Source organism: Larus michahellis, chromosome 7, assembly GCF_964199755.1.
Source record: "Larus michahellis chromosome 7, bLarMic1.1, whole genome shotgun sequence".
NCBI classification, from domain to species: Eukaryota; Metazoa; Chordata; class Aves; order Charadriiformes; family Laridae; genus Larus; species Larus michahellis.
The window spans coordinates 38,017,593-38,042,949 of record NC_133902.1 but is presented as its reverse complement, the minus strand read 5'-3'; the positions used below and the strand labels follow the sequence as shown (position 1 = coordinate 38,042,949).

The following is a 25,357-nucleotide window of genomic DNA, read 5'->3' as shown; positions in this document are numbered from 1 at the left end:
TTCAACCGGGTCTTGAACACTTCCAGGGATGGGGCGTGCACAGCTTTCCTGGGCAACCAGTTCCAGTGCCTCACCACCCTCACTGTAAAGAATTTCTTCCTAATATCTAATCTAAATCTAACCTCTTTCAGTTTGAAGCCACTACCCCTCGTCCTATCGTTATGCTCCCTGATAAAGTGTCCCTCCCCATCTTTCCTGTAGGCCCCCTTTAGGTACTGGAAGGCTGCTATAAGGTCTCCCCAGAGCCTTCTCTTCTGCAGGCTGAGCAACCCCAACTGTCTCAGCCTGTCCTCATAGCATAGGTGCTCCAGCCCTCTGATTATCTTCGTGGCCCTCCTCTGGACCTGTTCCAAGAGGTTCATGTCCTTCTTGTGCTGAGGGCTCCAAAGCTGGACACAGTACTCCAGGTGGGGTCCCACCAAAGCAGTGTAGAGGAGGAGAATCGCCTCCCTTGACCTGCTGGACATACTTCTTTTGATGCAGCCCAGGATGTGGTCAGCTTTCTGGGCTGCAAGCACGCGTTGCTGGCTCATGTTGAGCTTCTCGTCCACCAGCACCCCCAAGTCCTTCTCCTCAGAGCTGCTGTCAAGCCATTCTCTGCCCAACCTGTATTTGTGCCTGGGATTGCCATGACCCATGTGCAGGACCTTGCACTTGGCCTGGTTGAACTTCATGAGGTTTGCACGGGCCCACCTCTCGAGCCTGTCAAGGTCCCTCTGGATGGCATCCCTTCCCTCCAGCGTGTAACTCCATCTGTCACTCCACCCGCTCCCCCCGAATGCTCAGACTAATGAGTTTTCTATCTCGGTGTGTGGGGAAAAATACAAATGAAGTAAATATTCTTAACGTAATTCAGATTGGAGGTTAGCCATTTTGTGGCTCAGAGCTTCTCTGCCTGATAGAGTTACCATGTAACTTCAGAACTGATTAAAACACAGTAAATGTAGTTCTCTAAGTTAAGCTACGTCTGTAGGAATCCAAAGATCCTCCCTAGTAGCGCAGTCTCGAGGGGAAGAATAGAAGAAAGGTATCTCTAAAGGTCCCAGATGGATTCTGGGAGCAGGTCATGGGTGAGTGGACCTTGTCTTAAGGCCTTTAACAGAAGTCCATAGCTTTACTCTCGACAGGGCAGAGATGTGAGCTCTTTTAGAGTTCAGATGGGAAAATATGATCCCAAGACTTCTGCAAGTCAAAGAGGTAAGAAGGCTTAGATCATTGCTTAAAATGTCAGAGCCTTCCAGAGAGAGATGTAGAGTTTTTCAGATTTGTCTCTCACCATACCCACTTAACAAACTTATGATTGATTATATGTGGGTTTTGTGCCCACAAAGGCTAAGAGGGAGCCTTTGTGGGCACAGAAAAATTTGAGGGAAAAGGTGGGTATTCTTCTGTCCTATCTTTGCTAACTAATCTACAAATGGGTTACAAAAATAGTAGTACTTACTTTTTTTCCTCTCCTTTTTTAATTAATGCTTACACAGGATGACTTAGACACAGCTCTTCAAAATCAAAGGAGGTTGCTGGAAGAAGAAAAACATCTGGCCCTGGATATATTACGTGAGGAAGTATTGCATATGGAAGAAAAGCATAGAAAAGCACTTAAAGAACTTCAGGATCTTCATGAGGCAGAAATTAAGAAACATAAGGAAGAATACTCCAGGGAGCTGGAAAAAGAACTGGGAAAACTAAAAGCACAGCATGAATATGAGCAAGAGGTCAGAATGTTGCTAGTACCTAAACCCAAAATAATCCGTATTATAACATAAAGTAAATGCAGTTTTATTGACCTTAGAGGTAAGGCTGTATATCTAGGTGCTTTTTGGATTTTTTTTTTTTAATAGTGCCAGGAGATAAGAAGAGACAAAGTTAACATTAAGCTTTGCTTTATCGAAAAGGACTTAATATGAATTCATGGTGTATTATCCTAAATTTTTAAAATTTAAATCCATGTTTGCAATGCTGTTTTTATTGGGGTGCAGGGGAGGAGGGAAGTGGGCTTGCTTTCTTCTGAGTTCCTGCCATGTTTAATTCAAAATCTTAAGGCTGCCATTTTGATAGGAAACTACTAGGTAATAAATTAGGTCATTAATCATTTGTGGAAAGTAACTGCTCACTTCAAGCTTTTGTAAGTGAACAACCTTTACTAACATTGATTTCTTCTTTTCTTAGAGAAATTATGGTAGGTAATACTTTTCCAAATATGTTATCTCAGTGAGGTTTGGAAATCTTCCTAGTTGCCCTTAAAGCTTTTACTTAAAGCATTTCTTCTTGTTGAGAATGTTTATATGCAAGCTTGATGATGTTTACTTTCATAGCTAAGGCTAAAAACTTTGTCATCTATGCTATGTTCTCTTTAAACATTGAAATGGAATAAGATCTTCTATGTATTCAATCTTCTGTACAATCTGGCTGCCGTTGATGCAAGCAGCCACAAGTGATTAAGTCTCTTCACTTTTCTGTACATTGGAGAAGTCACAAACAAAATGAGCTTTATCCAGCTATAACCAAACAATATATGTTACGTTAAAATATAACTTTTGCTTTTTCACTTACTAATTTGAAAGTTGGATAGCGTGCTAAATAACGCCTTAATCACTGGTGCATCTTTGTATTACTTAGTGCACCTCACAAAAAACATTCAGGTTTGAGGAGATGCCCTGTGTTCTTTTGGACTGTAGGGCCTTAGAGCTAGTATTGGTTTCCAGCTGGCTGGAGCACATTGCAAACTCTCTTTACTTTTCGAAAAATAGCTTGCCTGGGAAGTTAGTTTTGTGGGAATTTTTCATGATTATTGATTATTATCCTAAAACCAGGATTTCTCTCTATTCTGATGACTACAGTGACTCTTCTTAGAGAGGATAATAGAAAAAAAAAAAACCACAACAAATGAACAAAACCCCAAACCTTTCTCTGGTATTTTTGATGGATTTCTTTGCTGTATCTTGTGGGACAATTGCATTAAGTATAGCTGTGTAATGTTTAATCCCATTTGAAAATGGGATTAACAAAACATGCTCTCCGTGTTTCTCTCCTGCTCTTTCTTCCTGATTTCTTTGAATTTCTCTTAGACAAATGTCTCTTGCGAAGAACAAATAGGGAGTACTCTGTTAGTCTGACCTGATGGTTTTATGAATACGGGAGATACTTGGTACCTGATGCCTTGTTGCTTCTTATCTGTTTTTATCAACTTGCTTTTTTCTATAGTCACCATGATGATAGATAGCAGTACTGTATGACCTTGAGGGTTGGAGAGAACTATTGTGAAAATACTCTTAAGAATTTGGCTGAGCATGATGGTTGCGTTTTATTTTTTCCTTCATTATAATACTGTGGCTAAAATATTTTATATTACTTGTCTGCAGATGTATGCTTCTGCATCGGCATCTGAAGTAGAAACTGTGAGAACAGCTCTTCTGGCTCAATTTGAGGGGGTAAAATTGAAGCAGCAGCTTCAATTCCAGGAAGAGATTGAGCTGCTGAAGTGTCAGTCAGAGGTACTGCTTGAACAGCAGATTGCACAGCTGAAGGTAGGGTCTGTTTAAAATGAACTTCAGAGCTTGCACTGGTAGCATGTTTTTCTGAAAAAGCAGTATTGGAAACAATGCTGTGTTCCGTCAGCAGTTATAGTACTTACTACAGGGTTGTCATAAAATCCTGGATTGGATGTCATGTCCTTCAAACAAAACAGAACAACAATCGGTTGAAAGTATTTGCTCTAAGTAACAGTCCTTGCATACATTTATGTTCAGTTTGTCATCTGAAACTTTTTCTTCTTGGTGTCTGCAGAGACTGTGCCCTTGACCTATCAACGCTTGTGTACTGCGCTTATGTATACATGGCAAAAAACTTCAGTGTTATCTAAGATTTTACCAAGTGTGTGAAGACAGCAAGTGCTTTGTGCGTGAGATTTTTTTTTTTGTAGTTGTTCTTAGTTTCTGCTTTCTTGGGTTTGTGATTTGACTTCGAAGCTTTCATGTTGATGAGCATCTTCAAGATATTTATCTCTGAAAATTATCTTTGTTTGGCATTGTGTATGATGTAGTAATTGCCTATCATCTTCTGAGCCTTGTGCAAAATCTGTTCGTTGGTTAGGTGACAAGCACATGTAAAGCTATTAAATGAATGGAGAAGACACATCCTGTGTCAGAAGAGAGAGGGGAAACTCACCAACACGCTGAGAGCAGAGCTTACATTCATCTCAGTGTTATCTCTGTACTGAGCATGTGTCGAGCTCAACTTGTCGAGCACAAATAACTTAGATTAGATGAACTACCATCTCCTTATTTGCTTCTCCTTGGGACATTTCAACAAATCCTTACTGTTTCTGTCAGTGCTCCAGCCTGTGGTGGAGCTCTTCCTAACAGTTGCACAAAATTCTAGAACTGGATGCTGCAGATGTGCAGAAAATTTCTACTATTTATTGCTTCTGGCCCACTGTGGAGTCCTCGTCCTTCTTTGACCTTTCTTTGTCTGGTGCATCTGTCTTTTGAAAGAGAGGACACAAGTGTATCCTGAAAAGCTGCTGGAGATACGTTTGGCAATGCTGTCCTCAGCTGACCCCCAGCCATCAGTCCACAGAAACTGGGACTGGACTGACTTATGCATATACTCCAGAAGTGATTCCTGCTTTTCTCTCCCTTGTGCTGTCTAGGCGCTTTAGTTACTGAGTAGCATTTGGGACACCAGAAACCTCTCTTTTTGTGGAAATTTTGCCAGGGGTAATTCTGCTGCTAGTACAGATGTCTCTCTTCTTTTGTTTTTTCTCATTACCTCGATGATTGGTATTTTGGAGCAGAAGAGACTGACTGGATCTCTTTGCAATGTCAGGCTGAGCTGTATCATGGTCTGATACGGGTTTTTACAATGAGCCTTTCTCTTCCTAATTCCCCCATGCTCATTTATGGGGTTGTCTTCATGCCAGTCAGTTTACTTGCTTTCTTCCCCCTGCCTCCCCTCACAGATTTTAGGGTATTCAGAGTTCCTTTGTACAGTCTGACATACTCTTTTAGTGGATGCACGGCTTCTGAGAAGAATAAGCAGGCTGTTTCTGAGACAGTCCACAAGTTTACTGTGCTGGTCAAGGAAAGTCCTCATACTCCTTTGACTGTTTTTTGTATCTTGCTAAATGCTAAGTGCTCTGCTGTTTGAGTGTATAATTCTGGGCAGACTTGGCTCTTCTGCCTTGCTCTGCCTCATGGATTCTGGGTAGGAGTTGGTATTGTTATTGCCCAAGTGCCAGTATTGATCTTGATCTTGGCTATGACGTCAGACCTTATGGTTGCAGCAAGCAGTCCTCACCTGAGGAGCTGCTGATGGATGGGTTATTCTACTCAATGCAAGGACTAGCTGAGTGTTCCACAAAGGATCCAGGACAGCTGGACAGTTCTGCTCTGAAGTCTTACTTGTTTTCTTGACTTAACCAATTAAAAATAGGCAGCCATCGCCTTGGAGTGTATTGGTTTTCATAGATCAAATTGCACGGGGTTTTTTTATACTGTGCTCGGGAAGGCTTACTTCCCAGTTCTGGTGTTGCAGAAACAATTACTTCCTTTTAGCTTCTTTGGGAAGGGCTCCCAGGACCTTGTTTTACCTCCCTTATTTACTGATGCAGAAGTGGGAAATGTTTAATAATCCCTTCCTTTAGAGCACTCTGAAGCAAGCAAGATCTAATTTAATAGCTTCCGGATCATTTAGTCATGTAAATCTACCTTGCAGATTTTCAGTTTGTTTGGGTAAGTCAGTCTTCCTGTGCTTGCTGTACCACTTGCAGTTGCTGAGAGTGGCTTCTGTCCATCTCTGTCCCAACTTGTCCGTCTGTTTTCTGTTCCTCATCACTGTCTCAGCAGTCTGAAATGACCTAGGTCTCAGTAAGCACATTCAGACATTTACCTACCTAACTATTTTTAAATCATAGTTTCAGCATAATTTTGTTGATTTGGGGGTGTTACATATATAAGTTACTGCTAGTTAACCTGAGAGGTAAGATGAAGAAGAAAAAAAGAAAAGGGAGTGTTTTGCTTTGGATTTTTTGGGGGTTGGTGTGTGTGTTTTGTTTGTTTGTTTTTCACCCCTCCCTCCATAAATCAAAGAATATGTGACTTTATACAGGACGAATTTGAAGCTGAAAAAAAGGCATCACTACACGACAAGGAGCACATGTTGATTCAAGAGAGGGAGAAGGCACATGCTGCTCACCAAAAGGAGCAGGAGATGTTATCAGCCCAGCTGCAGGAAAAAGCAGCAGTAATTATCCAGGTGTGTGGAAAATATTTTAAAACTACATTTTAAATGCGCCTTTGTGGTTGTATTTTGGCACAGTGCTCTCACCTTTTTTCAAGATGTATAAAGAGGGACTGTGTGTGTAATTCTTCTGATCGCTAGTTTTGTCTCTTCATTGGAGTGCTACAGCGGTAAACATGGAAATTAAAACTGCGTATCAGCTTGAAAACTGATTGTCAGCTGTCTCTTAGGGAGATTAACAATGCTTTATAAGAGAAGGTTGGATGTTTGCCTTTTTGTTGTCTGTGTATTGATGCCATCTGTATCTATCACGTGGGGTTTTTTTTTGTCAAGAAAATAGTGCTCTAGTAGCTTTGGTTAGACCAACTGACCTATAGCTCAGAGGAAATGACAGGCAAATGGGAAGTTTGGAGCCGCAAGTGGCAAAGATCGTATTTGTTTGCCAAACAAAACAAAATTTTATGCCTCCTGTAAAGCATATATCTAAGTTGAATCTAGGTTATCCAGAAACCTTTAGAGAGAGAGAGGAACAGCTTGAAAAACGTATCAGTTTTAATTAGGAAGTTTAGAAATATCAAGTTCTTTTTCAATGATTACAATAATCGCTTTCAGCTTTCAAAATAGAAGATAAAATGAAATAAAACATTCATATGTTCTCTCACAATTCAGGAAGCTCTGACCAAAATGTAAATCTGGTATATTAGACTGTTCTGTTAGGGCTTTATATGTAGTGAAAGAACTGGGAGTAACACTAAGAATTTCTCCTACTGGAAGAAATGATTATTGTTTCCTGCTCTTCATTCAGGATTTGATGAGGGGCGAGAAAGTTGGCACAGGAGTAAAATGCTTTTCTTTCCTTGCCGTTTCCTCCAAAATAGATATTTTGAGTACTTTGTTGGCTTACGCATGAGACAAAGTTTCTAACAAAATAGTAGTCATTTGTTTGGCAGCAAAATCTGGGGGTCAGATGTGGATATATATATACATAGGTGTATTTTTTTATATATATACATATATGTTTTAATGGGATGGGGGTGTCATCTGAACATATAAATATGAGAAGATAAGACTTTTTTCTAGAAACTTGTTTTCAGGCAGAGCTTATAAAGCAAAGAAGAAATTTAGCCAGCAGTGATGATACTGGATCCAGTTGCTGTTCAGGTTTGTGTGCTACAGTGTCAAAATTTATGCTAGGATAGTGCTTTGTGTCTTTGAGGCATAGCAACGAAAGTAAACTAAAGTCTGACACAAAGTTTTTACAAGCTTTTTGCATTGCTTGTATGCACTGAGTCTGGATGCAAGTGAGGCAGCTCCCTGAAGCAAAATCAACATCAGAAAATGAGAATTAAAAAAAATAACCATTCATTTTTGGTCTTTCTGCTGTCGTTCGTTTCTAGTACTTGTAGAAGCAAATTTGATTAACAGCAGACAATGATTGTGCGAATATATACGAAGTAATGAAGGGTAAGATCATTGAGTGAAGTTCATAGTTTAGGCAAAATGGTTGACTTTGCATTGTCAATGTATCTTCCACAGCTGGAAAAGAAAGTGGAGACTTTAAACCGTGAAATAGAGGAGACCAACTCTGACCTGGAGACACTCCTTCAGCGTCGGGATAGAGAAAACCAAGAAGGAGGGAATTTGGTAGCCATGTTGAGATCTGATATTGAGCAGTCCAAGGATGAAAGGTTTGTACATCTTGGGTTACATAATGCTTAGTGGTTGGTTTTTTTGTTTACTTGTTTTCTCACTTTTCATAAAGAAATCAATAACTAGGGAATATTAAGCCATCTCAAATTAATAGTGTAGGATGATGATATATAGGTTTTTGTTTGCAAGTCTTTTTGAGAATTTTTAATTGCCAGCCTATCTTGATATGGAGAACAAGTTTGGGGTATTTTTTCTTCCTTTTGTTTCTTGTGGTCTGTTGGAGACTGGTGTTTTTGGGTTTCTGCTGTCTATAATCTTGGAAAAAGCTAGGAAATGGAGAAAGCCTCTTGGTCACAGAAACCTTTCAGTGCAATGTGGATTGGTTTGATATGTCATTGGAACGTGTAGGTTAAAGAAATTGTCATGCTGAATAAGCTTCTAGAAGAATTCCCTCTCTCACCTTTAAGAAACTGGATTATTGTTTTTCTTAAAACTAAAATGTTTTCATAATTATAATTTTTGTTGTCTACTCTGCCAGAACACCCCTAGTTATTTTGATGTCACAGATACTATAGTAATAGATGTGTTCTCCCTACTGGTGCTTCCACAGACGTGGAAGCCTGAAACGCTTGTGACTGCAGTATGATCTCTCCATCTAACTGTGGAGAAGACAAAGGTTTTTTTGTTGAGCGTGCTCTGTAAAAATGGCCTTAGTTTTTTGTGAGTCATCCAAATCATCTTCACTGATAACTGTCAGACTACGGCAAGATATCCATTTTAGACTGTTGGTTTTTCAGTAGCTTCAGAATGTCTTTTAAATCAAGTGCATGCAATTTTTGAAGCATTTGATACGCTTTTGTTCTAGGAAAAAACTGCAGGAATCTTATCAGCATCTCTTGAAATTGCTTACGGAGTTGGTGAAGGCTGTAATAGCTATTGAGGACCTTATCTGTAGCAAGATTGGTCTTTGCCTTGATGATAGTCTGGCTTCTGGAGATACTGGTGAAAGTCACAGTATTATGGAAGAAATCGGATTCATGCAGTACTTCAAAGCCAAAGAAAAGCATCACCTAGAAAAAGGTGAGTACAAAATGCATAATTGGATGTAGTCAATTCATGTTCTTGAAAAACACCTTTTCATTTCCTTTTATATGTGTGAGGTTCAGAAAGGGGATATCTCTTGTTGCAGTGTTTTCTGTGTCTCTCTCATAGTTCTCCACGCTTAAGATGGTGTCTATCTGTGTTCTTTCAATTTAATTCTTTTAAATAGTGCAAATACTAAAATGTTGTTGGAAAAGGCTGAATGGATAATAGGGCAGGAAAGATTAACTTGGTGAATGCAGAGTTTCAGGCCTTGATTCCAAATGTTATGGAAGACTGTCCTGATTTGTCAACATTAAGTTATTGATGTGTACAAATTCTTACCTTGTAATACATCTTCAGGATCAAGCAATGTCACTATCTGATGTCAGTTGTTATCTGAGTGGCCAGTTCTGTGTCTTTTTTTCTGTGTTTTTAAATAGCTTGCTTGTTTTCAGTAGATGAGCTGCTTGATGAAACTCTCACAGAACACAACCAGCTATCTCCAGTGCCTGATGAGAGGGCCGAGTTGAGTCAATACTTATGTGAAAGTGTTTTTGCAAAGCCAGAATTGGCATGTGAAAATGAAGAAATGATTCTGAAAATTTGTCATCGTTTGCAAGCTGCAGTGGAGAAACTGCTGGAACTGGCTACAGAATCAACTAAACAAGTAAAACTTTTTAATCTGTATAGATGCATAATTATAATTATACTGAAAATGTGAAATATTTTAAGGCTTGTGTATTTAGCACCCTGTAGGATTGACTGCTAAAAGGAAACAGATTTTATCTGAATACATGACAAGTTATCAGTCTAGGGAGGCAAGTGCACCTCCTGTGCCTTGCAATGAAGGTTGTGCCCTTATTTGATCGTTTCTTATAAATGAGACTTTAATTATTATTTTTTTCTTCTAGCAAATCCTGTAAGAAGGCTGTAATTGGTTGCGTTAAGTAGATTTAAACTAGGATTTTTAGATGTATTTGGTAACTTCAGGAGACCAACAGTTAAGGGGTTTTTGAGGGTTTTTTATTGTACTTCACATCAATGCTTCTTCAACACTGAAAAGCAGGTTCAAGAAAACTCAGTCCCATATTAAAATGTTTTGGAGCTATGTAGATAGCAAGAAGCAAGCATCTTAGTAATTATATACTGCTTAATTATGATAAAAGGAGCTGGACTCAATATCACAAAAGAATGTAAGTATTTCCATACTGAATTTTGCAGTGTGTAGACATTCAGAGTTGGGAGCAGAAGCTGGAAATCTGATGTAGGTGCCCAAGTACTGTATGCATTTCAAGGATTGAATTTAGTGCTACAGTAATTAGTTTGTTGAGTAAGAAAGCCCTTAATTTAAGAGAAAATGTGAAGGGAAGCAATATATCTAAAATTCATCTTCTCAGCAGGTATTTTGTGCAACCCAGAGATAAGCATCTACGTGAAATGCATATTCACCATGTTAAAAAAAATCCCTCCTAGAATGAGGTGCTTACATTGTACTTTTGGGTACTGATGCTGGTTCCGCTAGGATGTAGCGAACTTGCGGTTAAAGTGTTTGCCCAGGCCACGGCAGATCTAGATTCTAGGTCACCTTTGTCAGTTGCATTCAAGCATATTTTGCTTACATCTGTGAAATATCCTATCCTAGGATAAGCTAAATATAAACTAAATGGGAATGGGGTTGCCCTATTCCTTTCCTCTGAACTTGAGACATTGCACGTAGGAATGCAGGATACATAGTCTCAGAGAACTGGTGCCATACCTTGGAAACCTGATTATATTTTGACTTCACTGTCTATTAGACATGCCTGAATCTCTTGAAGAATTCAAGTGAATTTCAAGAGGCTCAGGAATTGTCAAGTTGAGCATTTAGCCATCAGGAAGCTACCTCTTTTTATGCAGACTAAAGAAACTTATGTACCTAAAGGAGACTTCTGGCAAAAATAGAAGTATATGAGTACAGGGAGTCACCGAAGTGTCCAGGGGTTTTGGGGAAAGTCAACCTGGTACTGAAATGAAACTTCAAAACCTGGACCTTAATGCATAAGTGTTATAAAAATTTAAGAGGGTTTTTGTTTCAATGTCTATAGTATTGTTAACATTGAATGTGCATCCAAGATCTGGTGCATGGGAAAATTGTTTACTCTTAGCTGGAGAAAATGCATGAAAACCATGCACAATTTGAAGAAGAATTCAGCCGACGAAACCAGGAAACTGCCCAAGTGGTTAGTCAGCACCAGGAGCTAATGGAGTGCCTCAGCGAGGAAAGCGAGGCCAAGAATCAGCTGGCATTACAGCTTCATAAAGCAGAAGGTAAGAAAATGAAACCAGTATGAAGAGACTTCTGTGTCATTTATTCATAGCTCCTTCCTCCAAATATCTGTGATATGCTTTTTGTGTCTTTTGTTGTTCATTTGCCTGTCTATAATCCATTTTCTGTGTTTCAGATTACTAAATTACTTGAAGCATTGGTCTTCTCTTGCAAATTACTACTTAATTCTCTTCATGCATTTCCTTGGGGCAAGTGTGATAGTGTTTAGTCCTATACTTATACTATTGACTGTGTGTGAAAAATACCATAATTTTTAAAACGGCTGTTTGCATTCCTGAACGTCTAAACGTGGGAGCTTGGATTATTGAAAAGAAGATATACTCCCAGTGTAAATCAGCCCACCTGTCCGACCTCGCCAGTGTTCAGCATAAACTAGAGCAACATTTGATGGTAGTGCAGGCATAAAGAGATTCTGTAAGAAGTGACAAAAAGGCTGAGGCAGTTGATCTCAACGCTGTCACAGACTGTGTATTGTCAGTCTGATTCTGCATAGTGAAGATTACAACTTGAGGTCTTCGCCTTTATGTAGGAGATTCTTTGAGGGTTTATGTGTCCTTTAAGTTGAGCTTTTCTCCCTAATCATGGCACCTGCTTTCCATTCCTCTTCTCATGCTTCTTTGGGATTATTTGGTCTTTCCAAAATCCCATTTCCGTCCTTTCTGTGAATCATTCCTGGATTTCTTGGGCTCTGGATCTAACACTTGATCTTACTTTCTGGAGATTCTGTTTCTTTGGACCTCAGTGCCCAGCAGAGGATGTGTCGGGCTGTCTTATCTTATGAGGTCATCCCAGGCCATCAAGGTTTAATGATCCCCATATACATTCTACGTGTTTGGAGACATTTTTGCGACATGGCAGCCTCATGAAATCTGTTAGAATATGTTAACTGATACATTTTATTTCTTAAGATACTTCAAAAGCCTAGCTACAGTGTAAATTTAAGTTATCTTGCACTTCCTCCTTTTTATGTCACCTTCCATTGCAAAAAACTGTTTGCTCATGTTTTCAAGCTGCTTTTTTCCAAGAGATGAGTTTATCTATTGCTTTATTTGCATTCTGACTTGGGATTTTAGGCATTATCGAAGGCTATGTTGCAGAAAAAGCTGCATTGGAAGAGGCCTTGAATCTGAAAGAGGAATCTGAACGACGCCTTGTTGTGGAGCTGGAGAACATGCGTGAACGCTTCCAGGAGCTAACCCAAGAGCAAGCAATTCTTGGTGAGGAGTGGGTATGACACTGTTAGTGGAAAACAAAATTGTCTCTAGTCAGGGCACACTGCAATGTGTTTCTGTAACGTATCAGTCTTTGGGTTGATGACCTGATGAACAGTTCATTCTGGTACAGAGGTTATCAGGGTCTTCCTGTAAATGCAGAAAATAAAGCAGCTAGTTCTTTGCTTTTAAGATGATAATACTGTTAGTGAAGATTACTACTGTAGCCTTATGCTTAGTTAGAAATGGAAAGTGTCTGAGAAAATAAGAGGCATGTATTAACTACAGGTAGTTAATTGCAACAGATAATTAGCACCTAGTTAGTAACTGAAATGCTGGTTATTTGACCCTGCAGTCAAAGAGAAGAGTTGGAGGTTCAAGGCTTTTGGCTGCTTCCAGGACTAAGGAGAAATCACAGAAGAAATAAATCACTCCTGGAAGATTATTTAAATTATGAAAAAATCGTGGTGGTGATGTGACTTAGTTTCATACATAAGCTTTTCCCCTGCTCCCCAGCCTTGTCCTGTCAAAACACGCACACATGTGATCAGTGAGGGTGACTGTGGAAAGATTTTAATGATCAAGCTCAAAGTCTGTGTAGGTTTTTAAAGGAAAGTACATGAGCTCAAAAAGCTGAATGAGGTAGTGTTGTTGGAGAGGATAAGGTGAGGCAAGTTATCTTAAACTTTATATAAAGGGTGAAAAAAAGCCAAAGACAGACACTGAAATATCACATCAAACTCCAATAAGTAGGTGCAAATAAGCAGTCTACATATTCCTTCCCTGACTGCATCCCTCCTGCAGCCCCACAGAGTATGCGATATGATGTAAGCTGACTACCCGCAGCTTGTGTAGGGAAGTGGGGTAGGATAAAGGGGAACTCTTACATACTACATACTGGATGGAGTCTTATAACGCTCAATGAGTGGAAGTTGGGACTGTTATAACTCACACTGCAAGCGAAGAAGCACACATTTTAACAGTGACAGCAGTGATTTAATAAAGACACTGAAGAATTTCAGTGTAATATTTCTGGCTTACATGTAAGATTTTTTTTTTTGATTCACAGGGGAAAATTCAGAGATGTTGTGTGACTTGCACTCTGTAGGAACTCAAGACTAGGATATGCTGGTTCCCAATGATGAATCCGTGAATCATTTAAATAGCATTATGTAGTTTTGACTTCTTGAATTTGCAGCGTTAATGTTATTCTAGTACTTCTATAAGTGAATTTTTGTGTGGCATCTTCCAGTAGCAGTTTTATTGTTTGGATCACTGCCTTTCCATTTCTGCTAATGCCAACATTACGCTACCCTCAGCTGTGTTGCATAGATCTTTACTGCCTGAGCAGACTACATAACAAGTAGTTGTACGTAGTGCATGTTTAGGTCAGAAATAAAGACAGCAAGAAACAGTCTTCTACTGAACTTCTCCACTGTTGGTAGTAGAGTAATGTAAAGACTCTAGTTTTCAGAGTATGGATCCAAATATAGGGAAGGGTGTGTTTTACTGGACATAGTCTGTATGTTGCGGTTATGTGTCCACTCCTAAGGAACCTCTGTTGTAGACTCCTGTCTGGCTTTCATCCCTACTGTATCATTCCTCTGCAAGTCTTGTCTGCCTCTCCCCCACCTCATCTTCTTCTCTTCACCTCTCTTCTGACTCTTGATTCCACCATTGTCCTCCTCTTGTGGGCCACCATCCTTCTATGTTCTTCCTTTTGGCTCTGCACTTGACCTTTCAAATATAGTGCAATCAAAATGCTTGTGTTGTACAATGAGTCATAGAACGGTTTGAGTTGGTAGGAACCTTTAAAGGTCATCATCTAGTCCAGCCCTTCTACAACGAGCAGGGACATCTTCAGTTAGAATAGAATAGAACATCTTCAGTTGGAGGGGACCCACGATCATCTAGTCCAACTGCCTGACCTCTTCAGGCCTGACCAAAAGTTAAAGCATGTTATTAAGGGTGTTGTCCAGATGCCTTTTAAACACTGACAGTCTTGGGGCATCAGCCGTCTCTCTAGAAGCCTGTTCCAGTGTTTGACCACCCTCTCGGTAAAGAAATGCTTCTTAATTTCCAGTCTGAACCTCCCCTGGTGCAACTTTGAACCATTCCCATACGTCCTATCACTGGATCCCACAGAGAAGAGCTCAGCACCTCCCTCTCCACTTCCACTGTTCAGGAAGCCATAGAGAGCAACAATGTCACGCCTCACCCTCCCGTTCTCCAAACTATTCAAACCCGAAGTCCTCAGTTGCTCCTCATAGGACATTCCTTCCAGCCCTTTCACCAGCGACTAGATCAGGTTACTCAAAGCCCCATCCAACGTAACCTTGAATGTTTCCAGGGATGAGGCATCCACAACCTCTTTGTGCAACCTGTTCCAGTGTTTCACATCATTAAAAAATGTCTTCCTTGTGTCTAGGCAGAGTCTAACCTCTTTTAGTTTAAAACCATTACCCCTTGTCTTATTGCTACAAGCCTTATTAAAAATGATAGTATGTATGTTAGAATTAATCACTGTGTCCACCTCTGACCACTCATATGCCATCTTAATGATATCTTACCTTAAAAGAAAATTGAACAGTGGTCTTGCCCACATTTTCCTGGCTTACAGAGTCTAGGCTCATTTGCCCCAGTAAGCAGAGAAAGAGGTGGGGGCAGACCTCTCTTTCTCAGGGGAGAGACAGCAAAACATAAACAGATTCAGGGTCTGTAACTGAAACTAAATGCATGTTGTTCTTGATTTACAACAGTGATTATGGCCTCAAGTAATATGTCCCACAGGAAATGCAAAATAATTCCATCCTATTATTGAATGCAAGTACATCTGTGTGTCATGGAAACATATGACAGATTGCAGAGTCTCTAAGTCTGTGCCTGTGAAACCTGCTGGGCTGAATCCTGCTTTGAATCTCCTGGCAGGAACTAAAAGGGAGGTTTGAGGCAATAATTATTCCATCTCTGTCTGGGGAGAATTGCAAAAAGAGAATATTGATTGTCTTGGAAAATGCGTAAGTGACTTGCCAAGAATGTTGCAACAGACTTGCATGGTCATAATGTAAAACCATTTCTATAGTAGCTGTAGTCCAATTACAAACATGGATCAACGTATGTCGTCAGGAGCTTTGTGTCTTAATAAAGACGAGGTACGTTTTTGTTGAATAGAAGGTAGGCACTATCTGTATTACATATGAATCTTTAGTGATTTAGAAGATGGAATGGATCACAATCTCCTGTTCTTGTCTTCTACATGTTTATGTGTTTTGATTTGTAGGAACGCCTATTGATAATGTAGCACAAAAAGAAGGTTCAGGTTTGTAACGACGAGTGTGGGTTTTTTTCTGGTTTTTTCTTGCCGTAACATTGAGTGAATGAATTTGTAGTTTCAATTTTATTTTAACAAAGAGGAATAGTACTTTGTAAATTAAGAAATTACTGGGACTATGAATATCTTGGCAGAAAAAAAGTTACAACTTTTGTGATGCATTAGAAAACAACTGAAACAAACAATATTCAATTCATTGATCAATATTTAAAAGTAAAAATATTTTGCTGCTGTTAGGCTTAAAGTGCATTGTGCCATTACCTTCGTGTTTGCCAGCTTCATTTTTCTTTTGAGGGGATGGAGTGGGTTGTACGCCTTCTGTGAGCTTCTAATGATACACAGTGGGCCATTAGAGTGATTAAATTAATTTAAAGGGGGGGTAGTATTTGAGTTTATGTAAAATGGAAAGCTAAAAAAAATACAGGAAGAACTGAAGGGAGTCTAAGGGAGACTACAGCAATGTAATTGAGTTGATAGCTAGATCAGAAAACAGAAGGGGGGAGCAGAATAGTTAGGAAGGCTAGTTATGGGAGGAAAGATGAAACTGAAACCAGGCATGAAGGATACGTAGAATTTTACACTGACTTTGGAAGTGTAATGCTGAAGTAAAACTTGCAGGTGCCAAATTGAGAGGCATCTTTTTTTTGTTTGTTTGTTTTTCCTCCTAAACTAAAGTGTACATACTTAACTCCTAAGGAGCAAACATCTAGATCTGATAAATTTATAGCTCCCATGATTAGGATTTGTGGCCTACTGTAAATGTAGTTCTCTTATGTTTTTAGATTAATTTTATTTACACGCACATATATATTCATAGATGTGTTCTGTTGCATATTCACTGTTTCTTCTTTTCTAGACTTTTTCTTCCCCCCCCCCCCCAAGGGTGTGAGCTGGGTAAACCAACGTAAATAAAGGATTATCTAGGTAAATTCCAGTTAGAGTTAAAAAGCTGCACTGGACTGTCTTGCCCATTACTATGTCTTTATTCCTTCTGTCCATTCCTCAAACATTATTTTTATTTAACATACTTTTGGTAACCACCTCACTGTCCAGAAATTTGCTGCTGCCCACTCAATGAGAGGGAACATCTAACCTACCTCGTTAGAGTGTGTTTGAGGATTGACGTTTTCCAGGTAGCTGCAGTCCAGCTCTTGCCAGCAGCTCATCAGAACTCGAAAAGTTGCATTTGCTACAAGTGCTAAGCCCTCAAAATCATCACCTTTCCCCCATCCCAGCCATCGTAGTACTCTTCCTCTGGTTTGGAGTTGTTTGTAGTATGTGGAAAATATGATAAATAATATCATTTGGAGTTGACTGACATGGCTTATTCCTTGCAAAGCTGATGCCTCCTCCCTTTTTTGATGTGAAGTACTAATGTGAGTAGAATGGCCTCACTAATAAAACACACCTAGAATGGAGCTTGACGTTTGCTAATGATAATCTTAGGAGGAGGGAGGAGTGTGCCGGGGCATTACCAAAGTGGAATTGCATGATTTGAAATAGCATTAATAAAATAGCAGTTTTGTCCCTACAAAGAAACGAATCTGTGATCTAGTGCTCTATTCATGTTGCTTGAAACACTTGGGGAACATGTGCTTTAAAAAAAAAAAAAAAAAAAAAAATTAAAAAATTACTCAAACAGATTGCCAAAATTTGATACTTGCTTTCTATGAAACATTTTCAATTCCACGTAAAATCTGTTAGCCTAATTACTTTTTTCCATTAAGTTGCATTTCTGTCTGAGGAGGTGACAATGACTGTTTATTTCAGTTTTATCTAGTAAGTATTTTGTTCCTCAGAAAGCAATAGTGTTCCTTTTGAAGATAAAAAGAAGCCCTCAACTCATTAATAACCATGTTTCTTAGGTTATAGAAGGAAAAATTCTGTGATTGTTTTTAAAAAAGCATCAGTTCTTTTCTCAGAGGATCAGTCTACATATGTGTCCTTCCACAGTAGAGTGCTATTTTATTCCTATCTCCTGCCTGAAAAACACAGCACTTGATAAAAGATGTTCTCTGTTGCGCAGCTATGGCTGAGATTCAGTCTCCTAATGGAATTCAGGCTCTTGGCGGCTTTTTTCTGGACTGTGTGTTTCAGCCTTGGATAACTTGCTGTTTGCATCTCATGACGGCAGGAGTCTATTACAGTTCCAAGTGGGTTGTGAGAGAAATTGCTCTGGGGGAGACTCTTCATTATGCGCATTCATTCTGCCAGAGCCTGAGTTATATCCACAACTTAATGAACATTTCATTAGGAAACTTGAAGCTTAGTTCATGTGATTATTTAGCACTGTGCTAGAAAAAGTAGAGAGCGTGGCACAGCAATTGCACGTTTGTTGTTGTTGTGTAGGCATCCGAGATACCGCTCTTGGTAATTGTGAGTCTGCAAGATTAGTGCTTGGAGTGAAATATAGTTGGAATGTTAGTCGTGGATTATGACTCAGAGGCAGAAAGTACTTCCCAGGAATAGAGCTTTTTGAGATATGTAGTCTGTGTGTTTATCTCCAGCAGTTCCTCAAAGTCCTTTATTAATCCTGTGATTTGTATTTTATCAGCCAATAGCAAACTTAAAATTGCAGGAAAAGCCTGGTGCCAGTGTGCCCATGGGTAAGGGAGGGCAAAGCTCATAACACATTGTCTAGAGTGACTGCAAAACAAACTTTTTTTTTTTCTTCAGCTGGTGTGTGTCATGCTCTCACATTAGCAATGTACATGTATGCTACGCGTCTCAAAGAATTCAAGTGACAGATAAGCAATTTTGTGTCCTTTCAGTTGGTTTCAGAAGCTACCACGGGTAGAGTAAATCTGACAAACAATTAAAGAATTTGGTACAGTTCCATATCTGCTAAGTTTTCTTTTGCTCAATTAACCTCGTAGTTTTATCTTGCATATTTTAATATTGTATTAATGCAGAGAAAGTATAGTTGCTACAGTAAGAGACCAGGGTGACTAAATCATGGAATCACAGGGTTGCTGTGGACCTCAAAAGCTCATTTAGTCTATATTTTTGTCCTAAAATAGAATCTATTTTACTTGTTTCTCTTTGTCCAGCCTCTTTAATTTCCAGAGACAGCTTCAGAGTCCCTGCACGCTCAGTTCCATTATCCTTACTGCGGTGACACTGGAGAAAATGTTTAACGTAAATGCTATTGCATCATTCAAAACTTGTGATGGTTATCCTCTTAAGCATGAACACAGAAATGTCATGTTTCTTGAGTTATTTTAAAGTGTCTAGAAATGTAATTAAATACCTGTGGAAAGAGACCTGGGAGTCCTGGTGGACAACAGGATGACCATGAGTCAGCAATGTGCCCTTGTGGCCAAGAAGGCCAATGGCATCCTGGGATGCATCAAGAAGAGCGTGGCCAGCAGGTCGAAGGAGGTCATCCTCCCCCTCTACTCTGCCTTGGTGAGGCCGCACCTGGAGTACTGTGTCCAGTTCTGGGCTCCCCAGTTCAAGAGGGACAGGGAACTGCTGGAAAGGGTGCAGCAGAGGGCTACAAAGATGATTAGGGGACTGGAACACCTCTCTTATGAAGAAAGGCTGAGGGATTTGGGTCTCTTCAGTCTGGAAAAAAGACGGCTGAGGGGTGACCTTATCAACGCTTATAAATACTTAAAGGGTGGGTGTCAGGAGGATGGGGCCAGGCTCTTTTCAGTGGTGCCCGGGGACAGGACAAGAGGCAATGGGCACGAACTTGAACATAGGAAGTTCCACCTAAACATGAGGAGGAACTTCTTTACCCTGAGGGTGACAGAGCACTGGAACAGGCTGCCCAGAGAGGTGGTGGAGTCTCCAACTCTGGAGACATTCAAAACCCGCCTGGACATGTTCCTGTGTAACCTGCTCTAGGTGACCCTGCTCTGGCAGGGGGGTTGGACTAGATGATCTCCAGAGGTCCCTTCCAACCCTATGATTCTATGATTCTATGATTCTATGATAGTGAAGCACTAGAAAAGATGTTTTAAGGAGGCTGTGGTATTACTTTTGTTTTTGAAGGTTTGTAACAGCAGCTTAAAATTATATTAGGTCAGAAATCATGTGGATTGAGTTGATCATGCTTGGAAAAGTTTGCTATAGTTTAGCTATAAGTTTATAGTTTGCTATAAATTTAGCTATAGTCACATTAAAATAGTTTTGCTCCAAATGTGTTCCCAGTAGAGTCTCAGTTTGGGTCTCCTAAACAGTGTATTCAGTGCATCCAGCTGATTGGTGCACTCTGTAGGTATACATTAACTTTAGATAACTTAAATAATCTTGAGCTATGTACATTTTCATATTTGTGGTATTTCCTTTGCAGTCTGTATAGGGCAAATATGTCCCATCTTTTTCTCAGGTGTTTCTTCCCTTTGTGGCCTCACACCTGGACTAATTTTCTGTGAACATGATTTTTCTCTGGGTTTTAATCCCCACTCACATTCAGAGAAAAAGATTAACTTTGCTTTCTCATAGTAGCTAGCTTCAGGGCAGGGCTGGGCACTGGTGGCTACTGAAAAGATGGACTGGGTGCTAACTCAACAGTGTAGATGTCAGCAGCAGCATCCAGAGTGGCATGCGGCAGAGGAGTAATTGAGAGGCTGACCTGAGACTGGATGTTGGTCTTAGGAGGATCTCAGCATGACAGTTTGGAGGAATTGAGAATTCTGTATTGAATGGCTTGATTGGGAAGAGATTTGAAGCAGGATGGGAAGTTGGGATGGAACAGGGTGGCAAGGATTTAGGATAGAACAGTGAAGGATGAGGCAGCTGGAAGGATGGGTATGAGAGACTAAGTGGCTGACAGTGGGGTGTGGGGCTTAAACTTAAGGATGGAATACATCTGAAATGGAGTGAATTCGGAAGACTGAAGATATCTGGCATGGTTTTGAAAGAGCCTCTGGGCCAGGAAGAGTGTGGAACTGGGGTTGAGAGGGCAAGGAACTAGGGAAGGAATTCGACGGACTCCTGGTCAAGTGAGATGCGGCTTTCTGGAATTGTAAGGTCTCCAGGGGTGAAGGTGAGAGCTTTCTATGTGCCCAGAATATCTCCAACCAGGATGCACTTTGGGATTGAGAACAGATGTTCATGTCCTCCAGTACTACGTTGTACAGTAGTCTTGTGACAGAGATGGCTTTCAGAGACACAACAGGCAGTCAAGTGTCAGACTTCCTTTTGTATCTCTTACAGACCATCTCAGGAGACTTTCTTTGGTTTTGATGCTGTCCAAAGTACCTGAATTTAGTCTCGTCTTAAACTCAGTTTGATTTTTGTACCTGCACCGACAACTTTGTTGTTATTTTTGTGTTCTTATTCAGGTCTACTCAAGGAAGTAGAACTTTTAGCAAAGGAGAAATTAGAGCTTCAATGTCAGGCAGAAAAGGACCATTCCAACTTACGCTCTCAAATGAAAGTTTTGGAGGTGGAACTGGAAGAACAGCTGCATAGTAATCAAGACCTAGCTACACAATTACTGGAGGTTGCTGAATTAAAACAGCAAGTTCAAGTTCTTGAAAAACAACTTAAAAAACAGCGGCAATTCATGGATGTAAGCAAGCTTGGTACCACATTTCCATGGTTTTGGAGGTGATAAATACTCCTCCTAGTTTGTGACTGAGACTTGGAAGGTGGTTCCTGAAATGGGATGCCTTCTGTTTTGTTTGAAATTAAGACCCTTGGTATTGTAGTCTTGTAAAAGAAAAAAAAAAAGTAGTTTTTTAGTTCCCTTTCTGTAGTATTACAGGATAATATTTTCTTTTTTATCACTTGCTAATAGTAGTTTGTATGTACATTGGAGTCAAAAAGTTGTTTGGGTTTTTTTTATTTTATTTTACGTGTAATCTTAGCTATGCTTTCAGGACTACTAAAAGTTGTTAATTATTTTTAAGTGAGCATAGTTTCTTCACCACAAAAACAAACCCCAAATTTTTCTTGTACTGAATATTTTAATGAAATGCTTTCTTAAGAAACATTCTCATTATCTCTGGCTGGGTTTACAGGAACAAGCTATAGAAAGGGAACATGAACGTGATGATTTTCAGCAGGAAATTCAGAAACTGGAAGAACAGTTAAAACTTTCGGCAAAATCGCAGACTTCAGGAGAGCCCAGAGAGTGCAGGGTGAGTAAAATCACACTTAATGGCCATAGGAGTTTGATTACTACAACTAAATACCGTAACCTGTATTATCTTGGGGGACTGGCTCTTGAGACTTTTTTTTTTTTTTTCTTGGTTGTCACACAGAGAGCAGATTTTTCCCCAGCTGACTGATCTACATCTAGGCAGTGAGAGTGTACTTATTTTTTATGGAGATGGAAAGAAATGTTTTATTTGCATTACAGTCAAGTTTCACAGCCTGAGTCTGGTTTAAATTAACTGAGGGGGAGAACAATACAGACACTCTGCTCTAAAGAGCACACCTGAGGGATGACTTCTGCGTTCTAAATGTGTTTAATTTTTCCACCTATACAGTTGAAATAAGAGATGTTCTTTGTCTGCATGCCTTGTCCTATTTAAGTTTATAAATCAGTCCTTTTTTTCCCTCATGTTTATTTGTTTGATGCTTGGTTTTGAAGATTAACTTTTTGTTTTATTTTTTGTTTTTCACATAAATGAACGTTATACAGAACTATGAATTGATTCTACAGGTATGGAAAACAGCATGAACATTTCTAATTTTTCTTTCCTTTTTCGCTTTAAACCCTTCTATTAATTAGATCTGCTTTGGCCTTTTTTCCTGTTCTTGATATGTGAAGGCTGCTTTAGCTTGGTTGGGAGATAAGGACAAATGTTTTTGGGTAATAGAGTTCATGCAGGGAGTGAGGAACAGCTTTCAATTTAATTTCCTGTACATAAATGCTTCATTCTTATGCTTATTGCTCAGATGTGTTACAGGCAGTTACTTAATGTAAAAGAGCTTTTTGGCATGACAGGAGAAGTTGAGGTTTGACGTATGAAACAAAGATAAGGGAATTATGAAGATACACTGTGCCTTAGCCTTCAGCTTTTGTTTGTGGCCCTGCTCTTAACAAAATTTTAATGTGTATATTACTTAGTTTCATTTACATCAATTCACTTTTGTGCAGTTTATGAAATTGTGTGCCTCGGTGTTAGAGAAGCAAATCTTGTAGGAACATCTGTATCTTTGATAGAGTGAATTTTCCATGCTGGAGGGCACCTGATTGTCAGTTGCTTTCTGAAACCTCTGATAGGACTTCATTAGGCTTCGTAAGAAGTAAAGTGATTACATATCATTCTACATCAGTCTTGGCTTCTCGTTTGCATAAATGCCATTATCTAGAGTTAAGATTTTTTTTGAGTACATCAAAAATGTAGCCTACGTGTTATTTACACTGTGGCAAAGATTTTTGTTTTGAAGGCCACATGACTTGCTGAAAATCTGTTTGTACCCAGAAGTTATACCTCAGTGGCAGTCTTGGGCATACGGAATCATAAAGGATATATATCAGGTTATTCAAACTATGTCAAACTGTTAAGACCATATCTTGCTTTCTATCCAAGATGTTAGGTGGATGACAGTTATTAGCGTGCTTGTGGCTTAGTAAAGAGAAATATCTGAAAAAATTAAGACTACCTGCTGTAACTTTGCAACCTCTCTTAGAAAGGATTAAAACTTAATTGGAGAATGATACGCAAGGAAGGTAACTAAGCAAGTGACATTTGTGGGTGGGGTGAGGTATGCACGTAATCTGTGCCAAAATAAAATGTCAGGATTTAGACAGTTCTTGTACAGTTGTTTAATGCAGCTGTAATGTCAGTAATTGCTTAACTCACTCTGAAACAAGTAAATTCAAGTGAACTTCTAATTTCTGCATGTAGGAATTCTAACAAGTTCATAGTTTTTCTCTCTGCTGTTCTGTAGGCTCAAGGTGTATGTGAGTGGGATTATTTTGTGCAAAGAGTGCTGACTCAAGGGAGGTCATTCTCCACCTCTACTCTGCACTTGTGAGGCCACGACTGGAATAGTGTGTCCAGTTCTGGGCTCCCCAGTTCAAGAAAGACAGGGAACTATTGGAAAGAGCCCAGTGTAGGGAACAAAGATGACTGAGGGACTGGAGCATCCCCCTTATGAGGAAAGGCTGAGAGAGCTGGGACTCTTTAGCCTGGAGAAGAGAAAGCTGAGGGGGAGACCTTATTAATGTTTACAAGTATCTAAAGGGTGGGTTTAAGGAGGATGGAGCCAGACTCTTTTCAGTGGTTCCCAGTAACAGGACGAGGGGTAACAGGCACAAGTTGGAACATAGGAAGTTCTGATCAAATATGAGAAAAAACTTCTTTACAGTGAGGGTGACAGAGCACTGGAGCAGGCTGCCCGGGGAGGTGGTGGAATCACCTTCTCTGGAGACTTCTAAGACCCGCCTGGATGCAGTCCTGAGTAATGTGCTCTAGGCAATCCAGCTTTAGTGGGGGAGTTGGACTGGATGATCTCTAGAGGTCCCTTCCAACTCTGAAATTCCGTGATTCTGTGACTAGTACTGGGAGCTACCATCTGAGAGTATGCCATGAGGGTGAAGGCTGTGAAAGTGTTTTCTTAGCTACAGAATTGCAGCACTAGCTTTCTAGCACCATGGTGTTAAAAAACATGCTTTTCATGTGTAAAGCGTCATAGTTTCTGGGACTCTGATGCCAAAATTTTATAGCATTAGAAAGTATTAGACTTCTAAAATATTTTTCTGTGCTCTCTGTGATTATTAATTTGACTAAGTTAACTCTATTCTGTATTTTGCTAGAGGGTGTTTTTCTGCTTTAGTAATATCTGTACAATACTTTCAATATAGAGCTTTACATCTTTATACAAAGGATTTTTATTTTATAATATTGAAGTGGAATTTGCATCAATTCAGATACTTAATGATGAACAAAGAATTTATTTTGTGAAATCTCATAGTCCTTGCTCAATGGTATTGACCAAATTATGTCTCCTTTAGAAGGTTTCCCGTTGCTTTCCTATCTGAGTTAGCTTTCAGTGTGCTTAATGACTTTATCACTTCTGATGCAGTCTGTCTGTTACACATGGTTCTGGTTCTCTCCTGTCTCTGTTACACACCAAAGCTCCTAGCCTTGCCTTCACTTTAATTACTGGGATGAACGAGTGACTGTTTTCCTGCAGCTCTGTGCACAATTGGATTTCAGTGAGCTCAAATGCAAAATTGTTATCCTCTTTGCATTTAAGTGATTTTCGGAAAAAGAGTACCTGTTCTATGTTGACTACTGTGATCTCTGATTTGCAGGCATTGAGTATGTTACGTTGCGCATATATATCTTTCAGTTCTTGTTATCTTCCTTTAAACTGGAATTCCTTGAAGTAATGGAAGAGGGTTCTGAGGTTACATAAAAGCATCTAATGCTATTAGTAATAATTCACGTAATCTTGGGGTTTTTTTAATCTTAAGCAAGCAAACAAAAAAACCCCACACACGTACCACAAGGCCGCTTTTGATGACCACTGGGCTTTGAGAGTATGCCTTCATCCCACGCTTTGCTAGAATGCTGCAAATATTAAGAGAGAATAATCAAACGT

General features: G+C 39.7%; 1 protein-coding gene across 15 annotated transcripts in view; it reads left to right on the top strand.

The window, feature by feature from the left end:
* The window catches only part of PCNT (pericentrin), a 105,818-nt gene that overhangs the window by 38,582 nt on the left and 41,879 nt on the right, over nt 1-25,357 (top strand). For 4 of the 15 annotated variants that reach the window (XM_074596296.1, XM_074596292.1, XM_074596291.1 and 1 more), the window contains exons 21-31: nt 1,482-1,715; nt 3,363-3,527; nt 6,109-6,255; nt 7,777-7,928; nt 8,756-8,970; nt 9,414-9,640; nt 11,118-11,280; nt 12,373-12,516; nt 21,136-21,365; nt 21,817-21,936; nt 22,443-22,463. In XM_074596296.1, coding sequence (XP_074452397.1) covers nt 1,482-1,715; nt 3,363-3,527; nt 6,109-6,255; nt 7,777-7,928; nt 8,756-8,970; nt 9,414-9,640; nt 11,118-11,280; nt 12,373-12,516; nt 21,136-21,365; nt 21,817-21,936; nt 22,443-22,463 — 1,818 coding nt within the window. The remainder of the gene's footprint in view (nt 1-1,481; nt 1,716-3,362; nt 3,528-6,108; nt 6,256-7,776; nt 7,929-8,755; nt 8,971-9,413; nt 9,641-11,117; nt 11,281-12,372; nt 12,517-21,135; nt 21,366-21,816; nt 21,937-22,442; nt 22,464-25,357) is intronic. The other 11 variants (XM_074596304.1, XM_074596290.1, XM_074596305.1 and 8 more) reach the window with 9 other exon arrangements.